Genomic DNA, 26,741 nt, shown 5'->3' on the forward strand with positions numbered 1-26,741 from the left:
TGATATAATTAATGTGTTCATAGTTTTAATGTTGCTTCGGCTTTCTTTTGAGGGGGGGGGGGGCGCACATTTGGCCCACGGACCAATATTTGTTTACCACTGCAATAATGGTAGTACACAGATAAATACTGAGGTACAGGACTAATAATAATAATTACTACTACAGATACCAAAAATGATCCTAATGATACTAATAATCACTTCACTTTGATGGCCATGTGGGATTACTTATTTATTTATGTATTTATTTATTTTATTTATTTAAATAATATACATAAATTTAAAGATGGGTCAGAAATAATTGAACCTGCCCCTTTTGATCATGTGTTTGTTGTTCAGTGATTCAATAATAATAATAATAACACAGCAGAGTTGTAGTTATGTACTTTTATGTGCAGACAGATCTTTATCTGTCTAAAAATAAACGTGTGAAAAACAGCAGTTTTCATCATAATAAAAAGAGATTATAGGAGACATTTTATTTTATTAGATCTCGTTTCATTTTAACTAATCAGCGAGTTTCTAGTTTCTGGTTATTGAGCTTCCAATCAGAACCAAATCATTGAGCCTTGTTCTGGGTGTTTACAGGGGAGGTGTTTGACCTTTGACCTCCAACGACAAACGGTGTTGACTCCAGCTGGAGATGGAAACAGACAGCTGAAGACGGACTGAGCTTTCTGTCTCTGACCGGCCGAGCGACACCATCGCCCGACATGGACAACACCGACAGCCTGTTTCACCCCAGGTACGATCCACAAACCTGCGTGTCTCTGTGTGTTTTTCTTGTCTTTTCTTAACCCTCCTGTTCGTTTAAGGTGTGTGTCATAGTTTTAAATAAAGGCAGTATGAAGGTCTACTCCTTGCAGAGGGCATTTAAAGGTTGAATCAGAGGTAAAGTCCAGTGGATTCATTCAATTTTAAAACCCCACAGCTGCAGACACATGTCCTTTCTATGTGTGAGTTATTCTTTTTTCTTCATTTCATCATCCATTGTTGTGGATTGTTCCCTTTCTGTATCTTGAGTGAAGTGGCTTTCATCTCCGGCAAAACAGTTGTGAATGTTAAAGATCAGTGTTTTTGTGTGTGTGCTGTGTCTTGCAGTGGTGGAATGTAACTAAGTACATTTACTCAATTACTGTACAAATTCAAGGTACTTTATACTTCTACTCCACTACAATTCAGTGGCAAATATTGCACTTTATACTCTTCTATGTTTATCTGACAGCTTCGGTTACTAGTTACTTTACAGACACGTCAAACATGAGATCAGTTTATAAATGATGCATCATTATAGATGAAACTACCCAACAGTGCATACAGTTGTTAAGATTAGCTCCACCTTGACAACATTCAGGTGCCGCTTAGACGGTAATGAAATGATTTTGAATTCAGAACTTTCACTTGTAACAGAGTATTTGTTTTTTGTGGTACTTCTACTTTTACTTAAGTTAAAGGTCTGAGTACTTCTTCAACCACTGTTGTCTCGTTTGTCTTCAGCTCATGTTATTTATAGCAGAAGGCCCGACTGCAGCTGTTGCTTTCTGCATTTCAGTGGTTCAGCAGCTGCTGCTCGTGTGAGTTTGTATTTATCACATTGTGGGGACTCAACTACCATTTGGTGACAAAAGTCCCCACAAAGCCAAGCATTATAATTTAGGTTTAAGACTTTTGGTTTTTGGTTAAGGTTAGGGTAAAGGCCTGGATATACTCCAATGTGTATGCTACATTGGGTCTTGTCAAACAAGTGCACGTGTTATGGTCATAAATGTGACATGGACAAATGATAAAATGTACATGTACAACAGTTATAAGTTTAAGGTACAGAGTACAGTATGAGTGCACGAGTACAGGAAAGTATAATTTGAGCTTTATTCTCCAGGGGATGAATGGAAGTCAATGTGATGTCCTCATAAGTGACAAAAACAAGTTTAGTTCAATAAAAGTGGATGATGAAACATAGCTGATAAGCTACAATGAGACTGTCCTCCTAAGAAAAAATGTTGACAAAGCCCTCTAGTGGCCGTAGTTATTATGACCGGAACAAAATAGGAAATCAGAAGACGGTATTATAGAGACGTGACGAGGAAGGTCCCCTAACCTAAACCAAGTGGTTATTTTAACCCAAACATGATGTTTCCTTGAATCTAACAAATGATTTTTGAGCCTAAACCTAACCAAACCTTAAGCACAAAGTTGTCAGATCATAACGGTGATTTGTTTTGGAAGGCACGCACATATTATGTTTTCTTGCTGAACTTGATGTGAAAAATTCATGTTGATTTAGTTCACCCCGAGTCCATTGATCGCAGCGATTACATTTTAATGAACTGTGATTGTGCCTTTTAGTTAAAAATATACTTTCCACATCTGCAAAGGTGGTGCACGAGGGTACGCCTGAAAGTGTCCCACGTCTGATCTGAAATCAGCAGAAAGAAAATAAAAGTAATGAAACAACAAAGAAACTAAAATGTGGAACACAGTTGCTTTTAATGGTATTGCAGTTTAAATTAAGCCCAAACGCTTCATCAGGTCCATCACCAAGATTAGTTTCTAACTATTTAACTATTTTTTAAAGTGTTTTATGGGGATTTTCCCTTTAATAATGAGCTTGTGTAGCGAAGTGTGTTGGTGACAGTCGAGTGTGTTTGTGTATGTAAATGTTCTCCAGACCTGCAGCTGACGGGTGCGTCAGTAGCTTTCTGTTTATCATTATGCAAATAGGCTGGTTTCAACAAGCCTGTGTGTGTGTGTGTGTGTGTGTGTGTGTGTGTGTGTGTGTGTGTGTGTGTGCGCACAGTCTTTTGATGGTATTAATATGTACTTTCCTTCATCGCAGATAACATCTATCAAAACTTCAATGACGGCTCTTTCTATGCTTTCATGTCTCAGTTTGTTGAAGCGACATGCTGAGTCTCTCTTCATGTGGTTTAACTATAAACTCTCATCTTTAGTCCTGCTGTTCACTCTGAAATACAACTTACTTGTGAACAATGTTGAGATTTTGGGATTTGGTAAAAGTAGTAGAACAACAATGTAAAATACTCCTTTACAAATCCTGCATTCAAAATCTTACTTAAGTAAAAGTATATAAGTATTATCGGTAAAATGTTCTTGTACAGTAACACGCATTATGCCAAATGCCCCTTTCATGGGGTTACATAGGATTATTATCACTGATACATTAATGTGTCAGCAGCATTTTAATTGTAGCTGGATCACAGGTATACAAGCCGACAGGTGTTTCCCTTAATCCACCTGTCAGTCATGTCAAACAGGAAGTGCTTTGAAGCGGATTGAGACATTTCATTTCTGTTTTGATACAGAAATGAAATCAAGGGAAATCAAACTTCCCCATATCAATTAATTCTGACATTTCACACTGTGTGTGTGTGTGTGTGTGTGTGTGTGTGACATCCTTTCCTCTGAGATATCATCTATATAAATGTGTGCCGATGACATCACTGCCTGACTGTCTGATTTGCATACTGTCAGTCATGGCAGAGCCGGTTGGTGTTTTAGCCACGCCCACTGCAGTGTCACATGAAACAGATCATTGACAGACCTGAGCTGAACTCCTCTCAAACTGGGCTGAATTTGGTTAAAAAGAAAACGTTTGTTAGACACCTACGTTACATGCAACCTTTTCTTTACAACAGTATTTGATTCTCTTGGAAGAGGACCACAAACTGGAGCTTGGGAAGTGAATTTGGGAACAAAAAAGTTTTAAATTGTATCTATTTTATTTATGTTTGGGGATTTCTATAAGAAAATTGACTTTTGTCTCTATCATCCTCTGTTTGTCTGACTCTCAGCCTGGCAGCAGCTTTCATGAAGCTCGATCCAGAGGACGGCGAGCAGATCGTGGAGTATTTTAAAACTCACGCCCTGCTGATGAGAGAGAAAGCACGTAAGAGCAAAGACGGGAGGGAAGGGAGGGCGATCGTGTGCTGCAGAACATTACATCAGCAAGTTACACACCAATTAAATAAATGATCAGTAACTGATAGATTCAGAGCCAAATCATTTTAATCCAAGTTCACAGCCAGAGAAACACTGAGAGGAGACTGAGAATACTGGAACTGAAACAAAATCTGTGACAAAACCCAACAAACAAAGAGCAGAAAGATGCTGTGACATTGTTCAAGCAGGTAATGCGCCCCCTTGTGGATGAGGTGAAAACTACACGTGTGTGTTTGTGTTTCAGTGCTGCAGGCGTCGGTCAGAGATCAGAGGAAGCTGCTGGTGGAAAACGGCAAACTGAAGAAAGACATCGACCAGCTGAGGAGTCAGCTGCAGGACAAACAGAGGAGACGCACGGGTACACACACACACACACACACACACACACACTTTGTTCTTATATATTTTTGAGGACCCTCGTTGACATAATGCGTTCCCTAACCTCAACGTTAATCCTAGTCTGAACCCTCACACTGCCCTTTGGATGTGAAGATAAGTTCCAAAAATGTCCTCACTTTCCAAAATGTTCTTTAATTTTTAAGAATGTCTTCACTTTCCCAAAAATGTCTTCAACTGTCCTCCCTTTTTAAAAAAAACTGTCCTTACTCCAGAAATGTCCTCACATCATTAACGTCTGCTCAAAATGTCCTCACTCTCAACATCTAAAACTCAACCCGGTCCTCACAAAGATATAGAAACACACTGGCGACTGGCGATGATTTTCTTTCCCTCTGAGCTGCTTCAGGGTCGACTGTGGTCCGATCTAAATAACAGAGAACCACAGTGAATTATTTTAATTCAATAAAGAGCTTTATTAAGTTGAAACCTTTTGGAGTTTTGGCCAAAAGATAAAATCACATCTCTTCTTCTCTCTTTCAGCCAAGGCTCTGTTCTCTCTGGCCCCGCCTCCTCCAACTCTAAGCCCTGCCCCCACAACACCTGTCAATCAACCTCCCTCCCCTGCTGGAGCAACAGCTGCTGTTCCAACAAATCCTCCTCCCCCCTCCTCTTCCTCACATGACCGGATCGAGAGACAGAGCAGGACGAGGAGAGGAGAGAGGAAAGGTGAGATGAGGGGGGAGGGACAGAAATGAGGAAAGGAAGGAAGGAAGGAAGAGACAGACTGACTGACTTTACCTGTCTCTCTCTCTCTTAGCTCGTCCCACCTGTGACTCTCTCTCCTTGTGGGCGGAGCCTCGGATCGACGTGTCACGACTGGACTTGCGGGTGGGACGGATCATCAGCGTCCGCCGCCACCCGCTGGTGGAGGAGCTGTCCGTCCAGGAGGTGGACGTGGGAGAGAACGCCCCCCGCACAGTGGTCAGCAAGCTGGGAGGGAAAACAAACCTGGACGAGGTAACAAGACTTAATATTCAAAATATAAAAAGAGATTCTAACTTGTTTCCTCTTCCTCTCTTTCTGTCATTTAAAATCTGTCCTCTTTACTAAAAATAATTCTATAAAAGTATTTCATCTCTCTCTCTCTCTCTGCAGCTCCAGGGCAGCCTAGCTGTGTTGCTATGCAACATCAAGGCCTGTAAACTGAGGGGCGTGGTCTCTCAGGCCCGCCTCCTCTCTTGCTCCACCTCTGATGACTACACAGAGCTGCTGGCCACGCCCACAGGCTCCACCCCTGGAGACAGAGTCACCTTCCTCAACTACCCTGGTAACCGTGGTTACAACGGTGGAATTCCAATAGCAATAATTTTCAAACATAATGACTGATTAATAAAACAATGCTAAAAAAGCAGTTCTGGGCTTCAAAAAACCCAAAACAAACAAAGACACAGCTTATACTGAAGTAAAAATACTGAATTCTTTCTTTTCTTTATCAGAGATTTCTCTCTCAGCTAACAGCAAATAGCTAATTTCCTTAGTGTCTTGGAATTCAAAATGGCCGCCATGAGCATTAGTGCCTAGTCAGGAGAGGCACATGGTTATTTGTGAGTCCTTGCAAAATAAGTGGCACTGGAGGCTGACATGGTAATGCTGCTACTGTGCTAACATGCTATGTAACTGGTAACATGTTAGCGCTGACTGGGTCATTGGGCCAACTGGATGAAAATGGGTTTTGGGATGTTTCACAGTCTCTTTCCAGGTAATCATGGGCCCCACTCTCTCTCTGTTCAGGTGACCCGGACAGAGAGCTGCAGTCCAAACAGAGGGTTTGGGAGCTTCTTCAGCCCGACCTGCAGGTCGACTGCAGGGGCATAGCCAACTATAAAGGCTGCGGGTTCGAGGTGAAGGGGAAGGGACTGTGCAGGGCCCCCTCCCTCACTAACTGCATCATCAGATAGACACAGTGAAGGGGGCCACGTCATAGTAGCAAACAAATTTCAGTTGCATCCCTGTTGTGTGTTGATTAAAAACTCACTTGAAACCACAATCAGCTGTTTCCTCGAGTGCTCTTGTTTACATCTGACCTGAAGACAGGAAGTGCCCACCTCTACTTTCAGTTTATTGGACAGCAGCGAATAAGACGAGGTGACACATTTCTGCTCACAGTTCAATATCTGATGACATTAGATGCTTAGGTCACCTCCAAAAACCAAACCAGTGTGTTGGGTCATAGAACAGGTTTTATTTGAGTATTTTATGTAAAAACTGTTGAAGATATTCTGTGGTCTTCGAGTGTCACCAGAGTTTGTTCAAACATTGAGCAGTTTAAGAGCAGAAAGCACAGAAATGTTTTTTATGAATGAATCCTGTGATAACTGCTAAAAGAAACTATAACAGGTCCATTAATTAGGCATCAATACCAAATACGTAATGTTTGAGAAGTGAAAGTGTTGATCAGCCTGACACTTCAACTACAACAACCCTTTCCAACTCACTGAACAGCAGACAGTATAGAGCAGTTATGGGTTATCAGTTATCCTCCTTCATTTTAGAGTCAGAGTGAGACCTCTGTCTTGACCGTCAGAGCTCTGTGGTGGTTCCTGGCTGAGAGGCGGAGCAGTCGGTCTCTCAATGGTCGTCCTCTGGTCGACGGCCAATCACAGCTGTTGTCCAAGAATGAGACTCCTCCTTCCACCTCTTCAGCCACAGCTCTCAGCCAATCACTAGTTTGTGTTCGGTAGACTGACAGGTGAAGCCCCGCCTCCTTCAGGTGGTCAGCGTGTGTGAGAACAAGTAAAGCGTGACGACGCCATTCTGGACCAAAGAGAGTCTGAAAGGCAACACACACAAAACACACAAAAGATCACGCACATTACAGTGTATGAGTGTGTGTGTGTGTGTGTGTGTGTGTGTTTTTTACCTCCACGTGCTCCTTCAGGTGTGTGTTGTCGTGTGGAAGGTCAGCTCTCACAACAAGCACAAGTACGTGCACGCCCTCGGGGCAGAGCTCGTGCACTCTCTGTGGGCGGGGCAACAGAGGGGGTGTGTCAATCACTCTCAGCATGAGGTCAGACTCCGCCCCCTGTCTTCTGAAATACTTTTGGAAATTTCGGCTGAGGAGCTGGAAGTCTGTTGTCATGGAAATGCCAGAAATGCAGGTTCCTGTTTGGAATTCGTCTCCACCTGCCGAACATACGGATTTATATAAAAATCATTTTAATAATAGATTATTTTTTTCTGTTCACCATCTAAAAGTTAAGACCATTTCCACCAGCAAAAGAAAATCATGAATGAAATAGTATGCATAAAAACAGTCAAAATTATGATATAGTAAATGAAATTTTTGAATGGTGAACTACTGTAGCTGGCGAGCTAACTGCTAACATGCTAGTGCAAATGGGTTGCAATAGCTCTCTGAGCTTCTCTCTGTTGTCTGCACTGTGCTGTTTACTTTGTTCTCAGGGTTGGTCTTCATTCCATTCAATAACACAAGCTTGTTAGCTCGGCTGCTAAGAGGAGAATAAATTCACACAGTTTATTCAACAGCTATCTGTCTCCTAACGGCAGTTTATACTCCGACAGAGGAGCTTCAGTAAAACTGGATGGTGACACACAGCTAAAAAGCCACGCTAGCTTCCTGCTTTATATACAGTAGAACTACTGACCAATCAGAGCATTCCCTACAGAGCTCCTCCCACTCTGCCTGTTGCCCAGCAACAGCACGTTCAGGGCCAGCACATTCCGCTCGTCACTGAGTTTATTACCCCAGCTGCTGAGGAAGCTGAAGGGGTTGTTGCCATGGCGACGGTGTTCCGTGTCGAGATCCATCTCAAGAAACTACGTTTTAAAATAAATAACAAAATGCTTCACAGCATTTAGTGGTTGATGAGTTACGACTTCACATCCTGAATGCATCCCTTTACCATTAAATATTTTTTGTTGTTGCATAACTTTATTTAAAAAACTTTAAGGATTTTTCCTCAGGGTAAGGGAAAATGTTACAATCTACAGCAGAAAATATTGATGATTTATTCAGGTATTGGCACTCGAGTTCAGTGAGTTCTATCAGTGAATTATGAAAACATGAACAGTAACACATAACATTCCTTTTTAAAATCACTTTCACCAGAACTGCAGTGTGTCTATAAAGCACTGATCATTCAGATAACATGTAACAGTCCATGATGAACCTGCTTTTATTTAAGTACCAGACATTTAAACTTGAGATTAACAGATCTACAAAAGCGAGTCTTACCTGCTTTAACATTTCCTGGACTGATCAATATAGGAGGTGTGTGTGTGTGTGTGTGTGTGGTTACTGGTTAAATAATAACCAGTCCAACCCATCTGTCCTTCTCTCAGTAGTTTTATTAGGTTGTAAAACTGACAAACATCCCTGCAATTTAGATTTAAAGGAACACCTTAACAGGCAGTATGAGTGTGTTGATGTATCGAAGCCAGTTCAACACTTATAACACTAAGAATCTTAATAAGAAGTCATAATTATCAAATACTATCTCATAATTCAGAGACGTTTCTCATCTTATAACAATGAATCTCACCATTAAAGCTTATCATAATTATATTCTCATAACTTTGAGTATCTCTCTGAGATACTATCTCATAATACTATACTACTTAACTATAGTTAAGTTATGGTTTTTAATCAATCACATAAAAATATAATAATAATTATTATTATTATTATGAGAAAAAGATAACTTGGTGGGGGCTTTTTTCCTTTCAAAAATGAAGCTTGAAGGAAATGAGTGTCCCTAACTGTGCGTGTGCATATGTAATGTTTACCTGAAACCAAGTACATTTACAAGTACAATTCTGAGGTTCTTTTAGTAGTATTTCCATTTTATGCTACTTTCTACTTCTACTCTACTACATCTCAGAGCAAAATATTGTACCTTTCACTCCACTACATTCATCTGACACTTCAAGGTACTTTTTACGTACATGTAATGGAGTATTTTCAGCTATGGCATTTCTACTTTTACCTGAGTAAAGGATCTGAGTACTGAGTACAGACCACCACTGTCTGAATCTACCTGGTTTGTAATAAAAGCTGCATGAACACATGCTGGTCCGGCCGTGTGGGCGACCCTCAGCGTGAATGTGAAGCAGCTCCGTCAGCGTTCTCTGTGGAGAATAAAGTTTGAGTGAAAACTGTCGCTGCCTCGAGCCGCAGAGAGAAACACCGTCATCTGCTCACAGTTTATCCTGACAGAGATAAGATATTTATTATCAACACATGTTCATCAGCAGCATGTGGATGTCTTTTCTGTCATGTCAGTATCCAATGACCTCCTATTTATTACTGCAAACAGACATATTTTTACTATACTTGTGAGAACCTCCATTGACATAATGCCCCCTAACATAATACTAACCAAAAGGCAGCATTAACTGATTTTTCACCACAACTCACTGAAAATACAACATCAATGGCCGAGAGCAGAAAGCTGTTTTACTTTACTATTTTAATCACATTATCATCAGAACATCAGGGAAGACTGTGTGTGTGTGAAGCTAAACTATGACATCAAGGAGACGGGGAAACACAGGTGGAAGAGTGACGATGATGCAGATGTGTGTGTGTGTGTGTGTGTGTGTGTGTCACTGACCTATACTGAACACGCAGCAACAGGGAAGCTGGGGAACACGGATGGAAGAGTGACACAAGCATGTAAACGACAGTGTGTGTTATCTTTATAACAACCATGCCCAAACTGAGGACAGTGATGCCCAACAGCTACCAACCACAGAAGAGGGAACATGCTGACACAAACACACATTCTCTCCTCTCTCTCGATGTCAGCCAGTCTCCAGAAGATTGAAATCGATTCTCGGAAGGTTTTGGGAAACAAAGAAATTACCAAAGATGGTCATACGTATCAGCACGTACTCTGTGAAGTTTTGTCTTTCTTGCAAACTTTCTGCAAAACTGTCCTCACAAGGATTCAAATGCCTTAAAATGACTTATGTTTACCCTGGTGGCTGGTTAAAGTTGCTGCAGTTGTCAAGTTTCCTTTTCCGAAAGTGTTTACAATGATAAAAGTGGCAGATTTAACATCAAAATTCACAGCAATTTTTTTTATCTGCGACGATTGAAATGGTGGCTGCTGCTAGCTAATTTTGTCAAAAGCTTGCTAATTAACGTTAGCTCCATGAGTTGGTTGAAAACTCATCACCGGTTGACTTGCTGTAAAACAAGAAGCCTGTGAAAGCCGGTCATGTGCACTTGATGGCTACATACAAGCTATCATGCTAAAAGACTGAGGCTAACAGGTCTCAGATGAAAATGTTAGCATACTCACCAGCTGATCCACATGGAAATAAAAGGGCAGCAGTTTTCTCAAACAGCAGGGTAGCTAGTTAGTCTTAGTATTTTAGTACAGTGTCATTATTTTTCAAACAGAGAGAAAGATTTGAGGATGTTTAAACTTCCCCAAATCCAAGTGCAGGACAAAGCTGCTAACGTTAGCTTAAACTCTGCATCATCCACAACAACAACAACAACAACAACAACAAATGGATGTTCCAGTTCTGACCAGGAGTTCTTCTAAGGCTGTAACCCCAGAAACGAATGTAGCTGTAAGCTAATTATATTCTCCGTGGCTATGGATGTAATGCTGGTTAGCACTGTATGTATGCTAGTTATTGGATTTTATAGCTTTTTTTGTTTTAAAAGCTATAAAACATCTGATGTTACTCAACTGATTCAGTCAAAAGAAGCAATTGAATCAGATAACATTTAATGTGGAAACTGAGACCTCATAAACTCAAAAGTAAGGCCTGATATTTGTTAAATTTACTTTTTAATGACCCACGGACACACTGTTCATTCAACAGTCTGATTTTCATTACAGGATGACGACAGAAATCACCTGCTATCCTTCTGACAGATATTTAAATCGGCCAGCAGTTTAAATATCTGAGAGTGGGCTTTAACTCTGTGGTCATAAATAACTTTTATCTACACAGATAAATCATTTCCTTGTGTCTTTACAGGCCTGTGGGGATGTCTTTTCCTCTTTGTTAATCTTATCACCACCCACCAGTACTGGGAAAAACATTCAGCGCCTGGTTTTCAGATACATGTGGTCCAACCAGATGTAGGACTCAGTCTCAGATATTAAATGTTTCTTACTAAAGTTTGAAAATACACCAACTAAAACCTATAAAGCTGGCTAATTAACATATTGTATCTCCTTTGTTTAATCATTACGTAAAGAGAAATTGAAAGGTGACAATTTGTTTGTTTTAGGTTAGTTATAGTGGTAGTGTCCCAGAGTGGGGTAAAAATCTTAATATCACAATAAAATGAACCAAGAAAAATGACTAGCAACCACAGCAGCTCTGTGAAAGTATTTTCATCACGTTAGCTCTTAGTTAATTTAAACAGACTGATCTTTCATCACTAGATGCTACAAGCTGGCTGATGCTAGCAAACAACGACCAAATACAAAATGGAAACCATGTGAGTTAGCTAGCTTGTCATGGGCATTCCTGAGTAGTCCCCAGTTAGTACGTCAAAGAGCAGAACAAAGATAATAATTGGCAACACACAATCTAATCAATTTAGACTATATGGCCAAAAGTATCTGGACCCCTGAACATCACACCAATGTCAATAGTTGCACATGATTCCAAAAACCATGGGCATTAATCTGCTGCTATAACCCTCCACTCCAAAGGTTTCCTAAGCGTTTCAGTGTTTCGTTTAAAAACAACATAAACACATACGTTTATCCAAAAACCAGACACACAGACATGTTGGAAATGACAAATCATTTTAATAATAAAAACACAGATTAGTGATTGCTTGACGGACTGCCTTACATTACAGAAATGGAAGATTCCTTCTTTAAGTGTTGGAAATAAAACCGCCAAACTAAACGGGCAGAGTGACACATAACAAACAGGCAAATATTATACCAACATTCATCCACAATATACAGGAACAACTTATAGAAAAATAACTCTATCGCAATAACAACAGTGCAATCAAACAGGACGTCTGGACAAACCTCAGGCCTTAAAGTTTGGGGAGTTTAACGAGGCAACATTTCACAGTTTATGGATGTGAACGAGTTTCTATTGGCGCCCAGTTTCTCTTTTCCTAATGGGTGTTAGCGTGACAGAAGAAGAGAAGGTATATTTGTGGTACAGTTTTTGTTTCAGGAGTTTCAGAGGAACATTATACATCAACCATCAAGTCCTTCTCCATTTAAATGAGTTCTTGAGGTGTTGAAAGTTTGGCTAAAAGCATCTTCCAGAACTTTCTCCATTTGTGGTACAACAGTGGAAAGGTGTAGTGAAACTTATTTTTAACTGGGCCATAAAAACTCTACTTATACCAGTGCAATTTAGGACTTTTGTTTTGAAAAGCAGAATAAACATGTTGAAAGAAAGTATAATAAAGTCACTCAACAGATGAGATGAAATGAGTGAAACCCTCCCAATTAGCACAATGATTCCTTTTTGAGATATATTTTAGTGTGGTTCAGCACATGATTGGATATCTGTGGGTCCTCAATGCCTGCTGGAGGCCATTACAACAGACGTGGACCAGGTTTTCAATATTAATGCTTTTCCTGTGTAAATGGCGCCAAACCAGATTTCAAAGTGGTTTCTGCTCGTCTAGACACCCAGGAGGAAACCAGATCTGAACCACAAAGAGTTTCACATCCCGCAGAGTTTGTGTGTGAATGTAGCCTGACAGGAAGCTAATTAGCATGGAGATACTGGGACAGTCTGGGGGAGGAGGAGGGGTTATAGGGAGCTTTCACAGGTGTGAACAGGTATGGTTATTCACCCCTCCCTCCGTTTCTCTCGGCCTCACTGTCTTCTGTCTTGGTCTCTGCCTCTCGTTTCCTCCGGGGTCGGTCATTGGCAGAGAGAGGGAGGTCTTTCCTTCCTTCCTTCCTCTCTCCTCCTCTGTTTGTCTTTCGTTCGATTCCTCAGTTTTTCTGGCACACATGAAGTCTTGTCTTTGCCACCGCTGGCGATGACGACGACTTTGCAGATGATGAAGACAGCAGTGAAGTGTGGGGGGAGGAGTGGCGAGATGAGGAAGAGGATGCTGCGAACTTGGACTTTGCCGCAGCTGCCAGCAGAGAGGATGAAGATGATGATGAAGGTTGGACGCCGGGCTCTCGTAGCGTTCGGCAGCTAAGTCCGTCGCCGCAGGGGCAGCGCTGGAACAGCTCCAGGCCGTGGTTCCCCTTCCGGCGGTGTCGCGTGCAAACCTGTCCCTCCCGCAACACCGGCTTGCAGATGCGAGTCCAGAAGTGACGAGCGCAGCACAAACCGCCCGAACAGTCTGAGGAGCGCAGGCAGGGATCCCCGACCTGACCTGGAAACAGAGACACTGACAGTCACTAAGATGACCCAGTACGTGAAAGAAGCCGCGATCATAGTGATGTGAGCCTTCTCTGGGCAAATCTGACAAAATCGGACTATAACACGTTCCAGACAAAATAAACAGATAAAAAGAATTCCGTTCATAAAAAGTGAATAAAGTTTCAGGAAGCTGGTTGAAATGATATGTGTGTGAAAGCACCAACATGTGCTCACCTTTACCCGGGGGCCCTTTGACATCCATCCTCCCTCTCTTCCTCCATCCTTTCTTTTTAGACAGAGGACTGGTCCCTTCATCTGAGTCTGGGATCCTCTGAGACACGAAACTGTCCACGTCGGGAACACAGATATCTGAAGGAGAAAGAGGGGAATTAAGATGATGACAAACTGAATCATGGTTACAGAAGTGGAGTTACAGAACATTTTAATTATGCGACACATGGTCAAAATGATGAAATGCTAAAGATTATAAGATTCTACATCAAGATGATTAGACCCTAAAGCGAGGTAGTGGTAGATAGACCAGGTAGTAAAGCAGAATTGGGACTTTTAAAATCCAAATTATGAGACAGTAAGTGTGAATTAAAACTTTTCTACTTTTGAGGAGATACCAAGTTTGACTAATTTTGATGAAACTACAAAATGACAGACATGCTTATTAATGCTTAATTATGGACAATCTTACTGTTGCTGCAACGGTTGCCCGGGCAACACATGCCGTCCCTATGGCAACGCCTCTTCCTCCTGCGGCAGGTCTGACAGCGGGAGTGGGCGGGGCCTTTGGTGGGGGCGTGGCAGTAGCTCCCCTCGCTGCACTCCAGGTCGCTCATGCACTGGTAGAGCTGCGGAGACACGAGACCTTCATGAAACCGGCTGCTGTCGAACTGGACTCCGGAACAAACCGGACGACCGAACGTCATTACGTCAGAAAACACACTCACCGTCAGGTCCAGGCTCGGCTCCCACGTGCTCCTGTTCACCGGCAGCGCGTGCCCCTCCCTCAGGATCACCGTTCTGATGGAGTTCAGCCTGACACGCGCCTCCCCGCCGCGTGAACACACCACCAGCACGAGCGCGAGACACACCATCAGCACCAAGTGGCGGGTCATGACTGCTGCTGGGACAAAAATACTCATCAAATACTGTTTCATGTACTCTGTACTAGTACTACTTTCTTCCCACTGAGTTCAGACTGGAAAGTTTACAAGAACTGAAAGCATCCTTCATGAACAAGTTCTGACTCACCTCACGGACACGCAGACCGTGAGTGTGTGTGTGTGTGTGAGTGTGTGTGTGTGTGAGTGTGTGTGAGTGTGAGTGTGTGAGTGTGTGAGTGTGTGTGTGTGTGTGTGAGTGTGTGTGTGTGTGTGAGTGTGAGTGTGTGTGTGAGTGTGTGTGTGTGTGTGTGAGTGTGTGTGTGTGTGTGTGAGTGTGAGTGTGTGTGTGTGTGTGTGTGAGTGTGTGTGTGTGAGTGTGAGTGTGAGTGTGTGTGTGTGTGTGTGAGTGTGAGTGTGTGTGTGTGTGTGAGTGTGAGTGTGAGTGTGTGTGTGAGTGTGTGTGTGTGAGTGTGAGTGTGTGTGTGTGTGTGAGTGTGTGTGTGTGTGTGTGTGAGTGTGTGTGTGAGTCGTACCTGCTGCTGTCCTCTGGAAGAAGTGAAGTGCGGTCACGTGAGTCCCGGCGTGTTGCGGGGTTTGCGTGTCCAGAAGTTCAGTAAAAGAAGACCCCGACTCTCAGGTGAGCAGAAGAAGATGCTGCCCGTCTCACTGAAGGAACGAAGACAGGTGAGATGGACCAGGACCCCGATCCGCTTTATAGGCTGCTTCCAATGCCACGCGCGACCCCAGGTCCGCCCACAACCCGGCCACGCGCCCCTGCCCCTCCCGCACACACATCGATACCCGCGCCCCCCCACCTGCAGCCATCGATACAGAGGTGTGAGTGTGTGTGTGTGGGGGGGGGGTACTCGTAGATTCTGAATAAAAATAAAAATGATCTTTATTTAGTTACTGAAGATTACAAAAGTCCCATAAAGATAAAAAGAGAAAGGTTCTCAGAGGACACACATGTTCACTATCTGTCAGCAGCATTTTATATTGTTAATCCAGCTACTCTGTCACCTGTATATGGTGCAATATTGCATGTGTAAAACTACAATATCTCTCTCTGAGATGTAGTGGAGTACACTTAGCATAACGTAGTATAAAATGGAAATACTACAGTTGTACTGTACAGAAGTACACACTGCAGACAATCACTGCATTCACAGATCAGTTTACCAGCTGTCACCTCAAGCTACCTTCATTCTTCCTCTCCTTTTATTTTCTGTCTTCTTTTTCACTCTTTTCCTGATTGGTGGACTTCTTCCACCACAGAGACACGGAGCCGAGGTCGACTACAAACTCTGGACCCTGAGACCTGGTTCAGTTCTGGTCTGGACTTGAGGATTTCAGCAGGTCAGCTCTGATTTGTTTTCTGTTCTTGGTTACTTGCAGCAGCATGTTTCCACTGTTTCTTACTTATTTATTGATTATCCAGGTGTCTCAAACCAGAATATGATCTAACCAAGATACCCCAGAAACCTGATCAGAACAGGGATATTGATGTGACTGTAAAAGCCTGCAGCGCCCCCGTGAGGCTGTTACGTTCATTAAACTGTTGGATTGATGAAAATAAAAAGATTACTTTGCTATTTCTGTGTGAAAACCTCCAGATGGGAAAAAAGTAAAGTTTGTGCTTTTAGCTGACATGCTAATTTCAGCAAAATTCTGATTTCGATCAATATTTTTCGTGTAATATCGGATCATTCGATCTGAAATAAGTGTGCTCCACTGGAACCATGTGAAAAGTCTCATCAGACATCTGAGACACGATGTGGCCAAACTGGAGCAGCCGCTGGTTTCACCTTCAACAAACTCGATTTTACAAACTGATCATGTGTTTTTTCTTTTAAATCTTTATTTGTAACTACAGTTACAACTACAGTAACTGCAGCTGTCAAATGAATGTAGAGAACCCCAAAAGGTACTGGAGTAGAAGTATAAAGTACATCAAAATTACACTTGAGGACAGTACTTGAAAAAAGAAGTCGCAGATATCTCCAGAGTCACTGCTGATAACTGTGTCTTAGGAGGAGTTTACCTTTGACATCATATGGAAATCACAATCCTGTCAAAACAATCAGCGCACACACACACACACACACACACTATTTTTACATATTCTTCTATCTTGATGACAATTAAACTCTCGACCTTTCAGTCAGTAACATTTAACCTTTCCACACTCACGAAACAACGACACCTGCGTGTGTGTTTGTGTGTTTTAATTATTCTGATACAATCGGAGCTGCAGTCATCGATGACTGATAAGATAAACACACACACACACACATTAGTAATTATAAGATCATTCAAGAAAACATTTCACACACACACACACACACCACAAACACACACACACACACACACATTTGCCTTTAGATAAATGTCTGTAAGTAAGACAGGAAGTGAGATTTGGATAAACACACACACACACACACACACACACACACACACACAATCGTATTATGTTATCAGTATCATATGTACACACATATTTAATGTTTTCCTTACCTGCAGCAGTGTGTGTGTGTGTGTGTGTGTGATATCAGATTATCAGAAGTGAAACCAAATATTCACTCTCTCTACTTCAATGGAAGAAAAGAAAAACAGCCCTTTATTTCATCTGAGGATACACAGATCTACAGAACATGACAGGAAATATGAAAACCTGCATGTACTCAAGGGTTGTAGAATTTTAAGGTACTTGTGCTTTACCTGAGTATTTGAGTACATTTATCTGATAACATTAGTTACTTTGCAGATTCAGATTATTAATACAGAATATAATCAACTAGTAAATCATGATGTATTGCTGCAGCTTCAGTTACCCAGCAGAATATGAAGTAGCTGATAAAGCTCCATACACACAGTACAGCCTTCCATGACATGGGCTAATCATTCAAAATGATATGATCAATGAAAGGTCATATATAAAGTTTGAATTAATGTTGATAAAACCAGATTCCAGAAGTGAAAATCAGCAGGTTTAATGATCAAACTAAAAATAATGTTAATAACTTAATAACCTGCATCATCGTACTGATACGTTAGACATGAAGCTGCTGCAGCAGCACAGTCAGCTAGTGTAGCTAGTGTAGCTAGTTTAGCTAGTGTAGCTAGTGTAGCTAGTTTAGCTAAGCTAGTTAACTCTGTAGGTAACTTTGCTCTAAAGATCTTTTTAATCGGATATCTGTGGTGATGTCAGGTCACGCTGTGTGAACCAATCAGGACGAAGACTGATGACTTGTATTTAACAGGAAGTTCAAAGACAAAACAGGAAGTGGAACAAAGAAATGGTCGGGCCTCGTGACATCACAATATTTACTATCTGCCATTTTATCTGACTGTAAAATGTTTCCACTACATCGTGCACTCAGTTGCACATGTTCACTACTTTCTGCAAACAATCCCATAATGCAATGCTCCACAAGCATCCGAATAGTGTCTGTTACAAAGGGATCAGTGAGGGGGGGGGCTTCAGAGGCAGCCTCTGGTGTGCCGATGCTGAAAAGCATTCTGGGAAACAAAACATCTCTGCATGTTACTGAATACAACAAACTTTATTTTACATTATACAAACAGTATTACAGTATTACAGTACCCTGGGGGGGAAGTGAAATGAATACAACACACACACACACACACACACACACAGGGATGAGTTTTTTATTGAGTCGAGTATCGAGGCTTCTGGCTGTTTCATCTGTTTCATTCATTACACTGATAATGCACACACACACACACACACACACACACACACACACACACACACACAGATGGTGATGAGTGAATCTGAGGTTGAGGTATCTCAGGTCAACAGCGCCCCCTGAGGTCCCACCTGTCACTGCAGCTGAAGAGAAAGGCCTGCTCACTGCTGAGTAGTTTAATCTACAGTAATACATGATCATTTATTTGTTGGCTATACTTTATATTATTAATCTAAATCTGCAAAGTAACTAAAGTTATTGAATACATGTAGTGGAGTAAAAAGTACAATATTTACCTCTGAAATGTAGTGGAAGTATAAAGTTACAGAAGAGTCCGATAAAATATAATTATGATTTAAACTCCTTTGTGTGTGTATATGTGTGTGTGTGTATATGTGTGTGTGTATATATGTGTGTGTGTATGTGTGTGTGTATATGTGTGTGTGTGTATATGTGTGTGTGTATGTGTGTGTGTGTATGTGTGTGTGTATATGTGTGTGTGTATATGTGTGTGTGTGTATGTTTGTGTGTATATGTGTGTGTGTGTATGTGTGTGTGTATATGTGTGTGTGTGTATATGTGTGTGTGTATATGTGTGTGTGTGTGTGTATGTGTGTGTGTATATGTGTGTGTGTGTGTGTATGTGTGTGTGTATATGTGTGTGTGTATATGTGTGTGTGTGTGTATGTGTGTGTGTATGTGTGTGTGTATATGTGTGTGTGTGTATGTGTGTGTGTATATGTGTGTGTGTATATGTGTGTGTGTGTATGTTTGTGTGTATATGTGTGTGTGTGTATGTGTGTGTGTATATGTGTGTGTGTGTATATGTGTGTGTGTATATGTGTGTGTGTGTGTGTATGTGTGTGTGTATATGTGTGTGTGTGTGTGTATGTGTGTGTGTATATGTGTGTGTGTGTATGTGTGTGTGTATATGTGTGTGTGTGTATATGTGTGTGTGTATATGTGTGTGTGTATGTGTGTGTGTATATGTGTGTGTGTGTGTGTATGTGTGTGTGTATATGTGTGTGTGTATATGTGTGTGTGTATATGTGTGTGTGTGTGTATGTGTGTGTGTATGTGTGTGTGTATGTGTGTGTGTATATGTGTGTGTGTGTATGTGTGTGTGTATATGTGTGTGTGTGTATATATGAGTGGTTAGTTTTCCTTTTTTATTTCTTCCTTTTAAAACCCTTTTTCTATTTGTGTGTGTGTGTGTAGTGTTATTATTAACATTATTATTAACAAGACATCACAATTATTAGCAGCATTCAGAGGAAAAGCAGCACATCTGCATCTGAACAGCTGGAACCAGGAAATGGTTTCACACCTCCACGTCACGTGACCCCTCGTCAGGGCAGCCCGGTGGCGCCGAAAGTCGAACAGGAAGAGAAACCCGGAGACACCGATGCATTCACGGGAAACGCGTCCAGTGAAGTGAAGCGGGACACGGCCGGAGGTCCAGCGGCTGACTGTGAGTACAACCGTGTTACTGTTACTTCTTTACGTGGTTCGGTCATTTAAAACACGCGAGACTGAGAGAAAACGATGACGTAGTAGTCAGTGGTGGAAAGTGCGGAAGTACATTCACTCAAGTAAAAGTTCGAATGCAGGACTTTTACTTGTATTTCTACACGGTAGTACTACTTCATGCAAATGAAAAGCGTTTCTTTACTAGTGTTGTACCTTTGCAGACGAATACAATCGAAGTCTTTTAGATTTAGATTTAGATTTAGCAAGTTTCTGCTTCTGCCTGGTGTTGAGACATAAGTACTTTCAGTTTTGACACGTTGGACAAAAGGAGGAGGGGGGTGCATCTCAGACCCCTATAGGCCACCAGGATGCCCATATTTAGGGTTTCTGTGAGCACCTAAGAGGAGATGAGATTATTGATCCCCAGAGACGACATTCAGCTGGACAGAAATAAGTCCAGAGAAATCGAGAAAAGTAAAATCAGCAATAAATATGAAATAAAATCAAGAATAGAAATTATACAACAGCAATTAAACTGAAAATTATAAGGCAAGCAGTAGAAATACACACAGTACCCACAACTAGTGTTTTACTTATACTGATACTGCAGTACTGTATAAAGTGAGGTGACACAGTGGTGAGATTAGGAGTATTATGAATCATATAGAATATGATTGAGTAGTGTTTATCTGTATTGATATAGAAATATAATGTGTGTCTCAGACTCGCTGAAGATGAGTGTTTGTCAGGAGGAAGAGGAGGACAGAGCAGAGTCTCCGGGATTCAGCTGTCTGGAGTGTCGCCAGTCCATGGGAGAACCTGAAGAGTTCAGGAATGATCCTGCACTCCCTTCACTCACAAAGTAAGAGGGCTGCTCACACTTCCATGTGTCCTGCACAAAGGTACATGTGTTGTTACTTGACTGGCATTCAAATGTATTTCTTCAGAGGTCGCTATCAGACCCAGAGAGCAGAGTCGGTGGTGTCCAGATGTCAGTCCACGACGACTGACTGCTGCCGTAGATCTCCTCCAGAGATCAGCAGTAAACCTCAACCCTCACGTACAAAGTAAGATACTGTATTCACAAAACAGAGTATTAAGGTCTCAGGTCTGTTGTATAACTCTGCAATGTAGAGGAGTTTTCATCAGGACTACATGACCAGAAACTATGAAGATATTTTGGTGGCAAAACACCTCAAATGATACATATTTATCTTCAGAATCAGAATCTGATTCTTACCATCTGGTGTGTGTAAAATCTTGGTATTTTGTTGACATTTATTAAAATCTTTTGGTGAGACAGAGTTGCCTTCATTTCCACAGAGAGAGAAAGAGGTGTCGCGGTGCTGAGGAGGACCTGCTGTCCTGCTGTGCCCAAATTCTGGTCTTGACACCCAGTCAGACCACCACCGTAGGAAGTAAGACTGCATGTATGTCTGCTGTTATCGTCACATTTCATCTTGCAGCATGACTTTTTAAAGTTATATCTAAAAGCTCTGTAGGGCCCAGGTGAAAGAAATTGAATGACAACACCAGAATGTAGCTATCAAACTAACACCAGTAGCTAGCAAGCTAGCACACAAAATAATAAATAAAAAAATAGACTCCACTAATTAGCACAAAATATTGCTGTCATAAATGCTTGTGACTGAGCTCTAAGGGGTGTTCTATACCTTTTCCCACCTCTTTATTTTTTATGTTTGCTGCCAAAGAATGAACAAAGTCAGTTAAAGATTTTTGTTAAGCCTTAATAATTCTTAATTGTTTGTTTCGTCTGTAGGGAATAAAGATCTTCTGGAGGTTTTAGATGAACATAAGATCAGTCTGAGGAGGAGATGTGAACGTGTGACTGAAGGAAGTGATGAAACAGGAAGTGGAACCCTCCTCAACAGGATCCACACTGAGCTCTACATCACAGAGGGACAGAGTGAAGAGGTTAATACCCAACATGAGGTGAGGCAGCTTGAGACGGCTTCCAAGACGGAGACCCTCCACGACGCTCCGATCAAGTGCCACGACATCTTTAAAGCCTTACCTGGCCAACAGAGACGCATCAGAGTGGTTCTGACCAACGGCGTCGCTGGCGTTGGAAAAACCTTCTCAGTGCAGAAGTTCACTCTGGACTGGGCAGAGGGCTCGGAGAACCAAGACGTCAGTCTGGTGGTTCTGCTTTCGTTCAGGGAGCTGAACTTGATCAAAGACCAGCGGTACAGTCTTCTCACGCTGCTCCATGTTTTCCATCCAACATTACAGAAGGTCACAGCAGAGAAGCTCGCTGTCTGTCAACTCTTGTTCATCTTTGACGGCCTGGATGAAAGCAGACTGTCATTGGATTTCCACAACAACGAGGTTGTGTCTGATGTCACGCAGAAGTCATCAGTCAACGTGCTGCTGACAAACCTCATCGAGGGGAACCTGCTTCCCTCGGCTCTCGTCTGGATAACTTCCAGACCTGCGGCAGCCAATCAGGTTCCTCCTACATGTGTCGACAGGGTAACAGAAGTACGAGGCTTCACTGACGCCCAGAAGGAGGAGTACTTCAGGAGGAGATCCAGTGATGAAGAGCGGTCCAGCAGAATCATCTCACACATCAAGACATCCAGGAGCCTCCACATCATGTGTCAGATCCCAGTCTTCTGCTGGATCACTGCTACAGTTCTGGACCACATGTTGACTACAGACCAGAGAGGAGAGCTGCCCAAGACCCTGACTGACCTGTACTCACACTTCCTGCTGGTTCAGACAAAGAGGAAGAAGCAGAAGTATGATAAGGGACATGAGACGAGTCCACAGGAGCTGACGGAGGCTGACAGGGAGGTTCTTCTGAAGCTGGGGAGGCTGGCGTTTGAACATCTGGAGAAAGGAAACATCATGTTCTACCAAGAAGACCTGGAGCAGTGTGGTCTTGATGTCACAGAGGCCTCGGTGTACTCAGGAGTTTGTACAGAGATCTTCAAAAGAGAGTGTGTGATCTTCCAGAAAACAGTCTACTGCTTTGTTCATCTGAGCGTTCAGGAGTTTCTGGCTGCCGTCTATATTTTTTATTGTCACACAAACAAGGATAACGAGATACTGGAGACATTTCTGGGGAAAGCCTGGGGAAGGTATCGTATCTGTGAGCCATCTTTGGATATGTTCCTGAGTAGAGCTATGGATGAATCCCTGAAGAGCAAAAATGGCAACCTGGACCTGTTTGTCCGCTTTCTTCATGGCCTTTCACTTGAGTCAAATCAGAGACTCTTAAGAGGCCTTTTAGGTCAGACAGAGAACAGTCCAGAAAGCATCCATAAAGCAATCCACAATTTAAAGCAGATGAGCACCTACAACATCTCTCCCGACAGAAGCATCAACATCTTCCACTGTCTGATGGAGCTCAACGACCACTCAGTATATCAGGAGATCCAAAAGTACCTGAAGTCAGAGAACAGATCGGAGACGAAACTCTCTGAGATCCACTGCTCAGCTCTGGCCTTCATGCTGCAGATATCAGAGAAGGTCCTGGATGAGCTGGAAATGAAGACGTTCAGGACATCAGAGGAGGGACAACTAAGACTGATCCCAGCTGTCAGGAACTGCAGAATGGCTCTGTAAGTCCAGGGCTCATGTTTACTGCAGCAAATGTCTTAGGATTTGTGCTGATGGTTAAACAAGGAATGAAATACTTCTAATAGTCAGACGTGTGACACTTCTTACTCTAAAATGAGAGAAGTAGTTCTCATTTAATCTTTGAACGGGGTTTGATATATCAGTAGGGCTGTCACTTTTTCAAAAAATCTAACTTGTTCCTTACCTTTATCAATGACTTTTCAATGATTTGGTTTGGTGTCATGATTATCCATAATCCATTGCTATTTTTTTCACTTTGCATTAGTTAAGAGAACAATAGTCTAGTTCACTGACAGCAACCGGTCAGACTGCACTTTTATAGCGTTTACAATGATGTACCATTCCTTTTATGTCAGTTTCCATGAATAGGCACATAAGAACTGCTATACAATTATATCAGTTATTTGCATTCTGTACAAATAGAAATTGGTACTCTGAGTTTAGTAATCACTGTCTATTAAATCTGCAGACTTTCTGGCTGTCGACTTTTAGAGACTCACTGTGAAGTCTTGGCCTCAGCTCTGAAGTCCAACCCTTCCCATTTGAGAGAACTGGACCTAAGTAACAACAAGTTGCAGGATTCAGGAGTGAAGCTGCTGTCTGCTGGACTGGAGAGTCCACACTGTAGACTGGAGACTCTCAGGTCAGACAGCTTAAATAATTAGTTCTACATTTATTACGTGTAATATTTATATGAAAATATCTGTGAAGCTTCTCAGTCACCCAGGTTATGATATACCTTAGCTAGAGGTACTTGATCAAAGGCAAACGGACTTGCTTTAGATTCTTGAAGACCTCTCATCCAAAAGGCTTTTACAGTTCTTGTGTTCAAGAATCCAAATCAGGTCCAGCTCAACTTAGCACTGCTAGATTTTATACAAATGTGTTTTCTAGTGGCCATTTAAAGAACCTCATCTTAAAACGCTTCCACATTTGCTTCTAGTGATAGCCATTTGGAGTTTGATTCAGACCCCTCAGTCCATATTCCATACAATGTTTTGCAACCTGGTTTTATGGCAGAGGGCATTGCTCAACAACCTGAAAATGTTGTCCTATGCCTCACAAACTATTAGAAGTCTTATTAGCTACATGCTTTATTCTTTGTTCTTCATTCAGATTAAATGACTGCTGGCTGCCAGAGAGCTGCTGTTCTTCTCTGGCCTCATTTCTGAAGTCCAACACCTCCCATCTGAGAGAGCTGGATCTGAGTAACAACAAACTGCATGACTCAGGAGTGAAGCAGCTGTCTGCTGGACTGGAGAGTCCACACTGTAGACTTGAGATTCTCAGGTCAGACATTTCGTGTTCTGTGCTGAAATTAATATAATAGAAATGTAGTAGAAAAGCCTATTATGCTGATCCATACTGACCAGCCTGTATTCTAGCGTTGAGTATTACATAGCAATCATGAGCTACGCCATAGGTGACTAACAGGCGGACCGCGGTCCAAGTCCAGACCCAGACGCCGTCCTATACAGACCCGGACCTATAATCAATAAATTATTATGGGATTTTAAATTTTGACGGGGCGCTCCTATTTTAACCGGCGCAGCTTTTCTAGTCTTTACAGCACTTTAGCGGCTCAGGAAACTCACAGACCAGTTGCATACGATTTACGCCAGCCCACGTGATGCTACTCAGCCAATCAAATCTGTGCATTCCAGGCGATAAACATTGTGACTCTGAATACAGACAGACGAGAGAGGCGAGAGACAGATGATGAGACGAGTGAACGACACAGGGAGAGAGACTGTTAAGATGTGAAACAGTTAACAAAGAAAAAGGGAAACTCAAGCTGCTGCTACACTTTATTTTATTTTTCTAAAATTAAGCACTTCATTTTAAAATGCACAATTTTTCAAAAGCTATTTTAGATTTTTTAAATGCAGCCCTTCTTTTAGTTAATGAGAGAAGAACATTATACATATCTACAGTATTATATATCTGTATAGTTCAATGTTAAGTGACAATAAATATTTAAATATTTAAATAACATAATATAATATTTAAAATTTAAATAAATAAAAATGTTTTTTAACTTTTTTGTACTTTCTTTATTTGATTTGACAGTCAGTTGTTGATTACATGCAGACGCTGATACAACTACTAGGCTACTTCAATTTATATCACACTAAATCACAACGCAAGTTAGACACTATGATGTTCTGGACCTTTGCTTGAGGACATTTTCTCTAACTGGACCTTTTTGAAGTTTAGTTGAATACCCCTGAGCTACGCATTTGAAAGTACTGGAAAACCCTTCAAATTTCATATTTGGATCTAGAGCTGCATCAAAATACACAGTGATAGATGTTCACATTCTCTTCATTTGATTAAATGTAGTAGTTTGTGAGAAAACAGTGAAAATATTCAAAAATTCCCCCAAATTTAATTACAATTTGTTGTAAAATGTTTTACTCATGATTTCTATAATTACATGTTCTTTCTTAATTTAGTTTAAGGCACTGCAGCTTGTCAGAGAGCAGCTGTTCTTCTCTGGCCTCGGTCCTGAAGTCCAGCACCTCCCGTCTGAGAGAGCTAGACCTGAGTTATAACAAGCTGCAGGATTCAGGAGTGAAGCTGCTGTCTGCTGGACTGGAGAGTCCACACTGTAGACTGGAGACTCTCAGGTCAGAAACATTTTTACATTCATCATTTATGTTTAAGAAATATTCTAGATCTTTGATTTGCAGTTTTGGACATTATTCTTATTAGCTATGGTAAGGTTGTACTCGACAGTTGCTAGCGTTTGTGGAGGGGTAACAACATGTGAGATCACTAGTCCACTGTATTCACCTGTCATGTTCCAAATGTGTTCTTATTAGGGCTGCTCCCGTTGGAGACCCCTCAGTCGACTGAGATTCTTAAAGTCAAGCAGTCTTCTTTCTTTTTTTTAGTCAGTCGGAGTGAGCGCTCCTCACATTTTCTCCTCTAACTACACGTTTTCTTCTTTGTTCAGACTGAGTTTCTGCAGCTTGTCAGAGAGCAGCTGTAGATTTTTGGCCTCGGCTCTGAAGTCCAACCCCTCCCATCTGAGAGAGCTGGACCTGAGCGATAACGAGCTGCAGGATTCAGGAGTGACGCTGCTGTCTGCTAGACTGGAGAGTCCACACTGGAGACTGGAGACTCTCAGGTCAGTAGTCAAGATACTTGATCTGACAAGAATATAGTTTTTATCAAAACAAAG

The 26,741-nt window shown here is 41.8% G+C and overlaps 5 protein-coding genes across 5 annotated transcripts; 3 read left to right on the forward strand and 2 right to left on the reverse strand.

The window, feature by feature from the left end:
* Positions 1-652: 652 nt before the first annotated feature.
* aimp1b (aminoacyl tRNA synthetase complex interacting multifunctional protein 1b) lies at positions 653-6,346 on the forward strand. Its single transcript, XM_070929451.1, has 7 exons — positions 653-745; positions 3,813-3,907; positions 4,205-4,318; positions 4,840-5,025; positions 5,117-5,316; positions 5,455-5,626; positions 6,091-6,346. Exons 1-7 carry the CDS (start codon positions 714-716, stop codon positions 6,255-6,257), a joined length of 966 nt encoding a protein of 321 aa, XP_070785552.1. The 5' UTR covers positions 653-713; the 3' UTR covers positions 6,258-6,346.
* Positions 6,347-6,853: 507 nt separating this feature from the next.
* Positions 6,854-8,127, reverse strand: LOC139305579 (GTPase IMAP family member GIMD1-like). The gene is made up of 3 exons (XM_070929462.1): positions 7,965-8,127; positions 7,220-7,482; positions 6,854-7,129 (listed from the first exon to the last, which is right to left on the reverse strand). The coding sequence occupies exons 1-3, from the start codon at positions 8,125-8,127 to the stop codon at positions 6,854-6,856; spliced, it is 702 nt and encodes a 233-aa protein (XP_070785563.1).
* A 5,144-nt stretch (positions 8,128-13,271) lies between these two features.
* On the reverse strand, positions 13,272-14,780 carry LOC139305575 (dickkopf-related protein 2-like). The gene is made up of 4 exons (XM_070929457.1): positions 14,613-14,780; positions 14,357-14,513; positions 13,888-14,022; positions 13,272-13,666 (listed from the first exon to the last, which is right to left on the reverse strand). Exons 1-4 carry the CDS (start codon positions 14,778-14,780, stop codon positions 13,272-13,274), a joined length of 855 nt encoding a protein of 284 aa, XP_070785558.1.
* A 5,071-nt stretch (positions 14,781-19,851) lies between these two features.
* Positions 19,852-23,539, forward strand: LOC139305554 (protein NLRC3-like). Its single transcript, XM_070929436.1, has 5 exons — positions 19,852-19,949; positions 20,672-20,810; positions 20,896-21,015; positions 21,272-21,366; positions 21,729-23,539. The coding sequence occupies exons 2-5, from the start codon at positions 20,683-20,685 to the stop codon at positions 23,537-23,539; spliced, it is 2,154 nt and encodes a 717-aa protein (XP_070785537.1). The 5' UTR covers positions 19,852-19,949; positions 20,672-20,682.
* A 345-nt stretch (positions 23,540-23,884) lies between these two features.
* LOC139306218 (ribonuclease inhibitor-like) lies at positions 23,885-26,724 on the forward strand. The gene is given in 6 exon segments (XM_070930170.1): positions 23,885-23,889; positions 24,024-24,197; positions 24,694-24,760; positions 24,762-24,844; positions 26,011-26,184; positions 26,514-26,724. Coding segments are annotated over 6 exon segments (714 nt in total).
* The last annotated feature ends 17 nt before the right edge of the window (positions 26,725-26,741 follow it).

Source organism: Enoplosus armatus, chromosome 23 (genome assembly GCF_043641665.1).
Source record: "Enoplosus armatus isolate fEnoArm2 chromosome 23, fEnoArm2.hap1, whole genome shotgun sequence".
In the NCBI taxonomy this organism is placed as follows: domain Eukaryota; kingdom Metazoa; phylum Chordata; class Actinopteri; order Centrarchiformes; family Enoplosidae; genus Enoplosus; species Enoplosus armatus.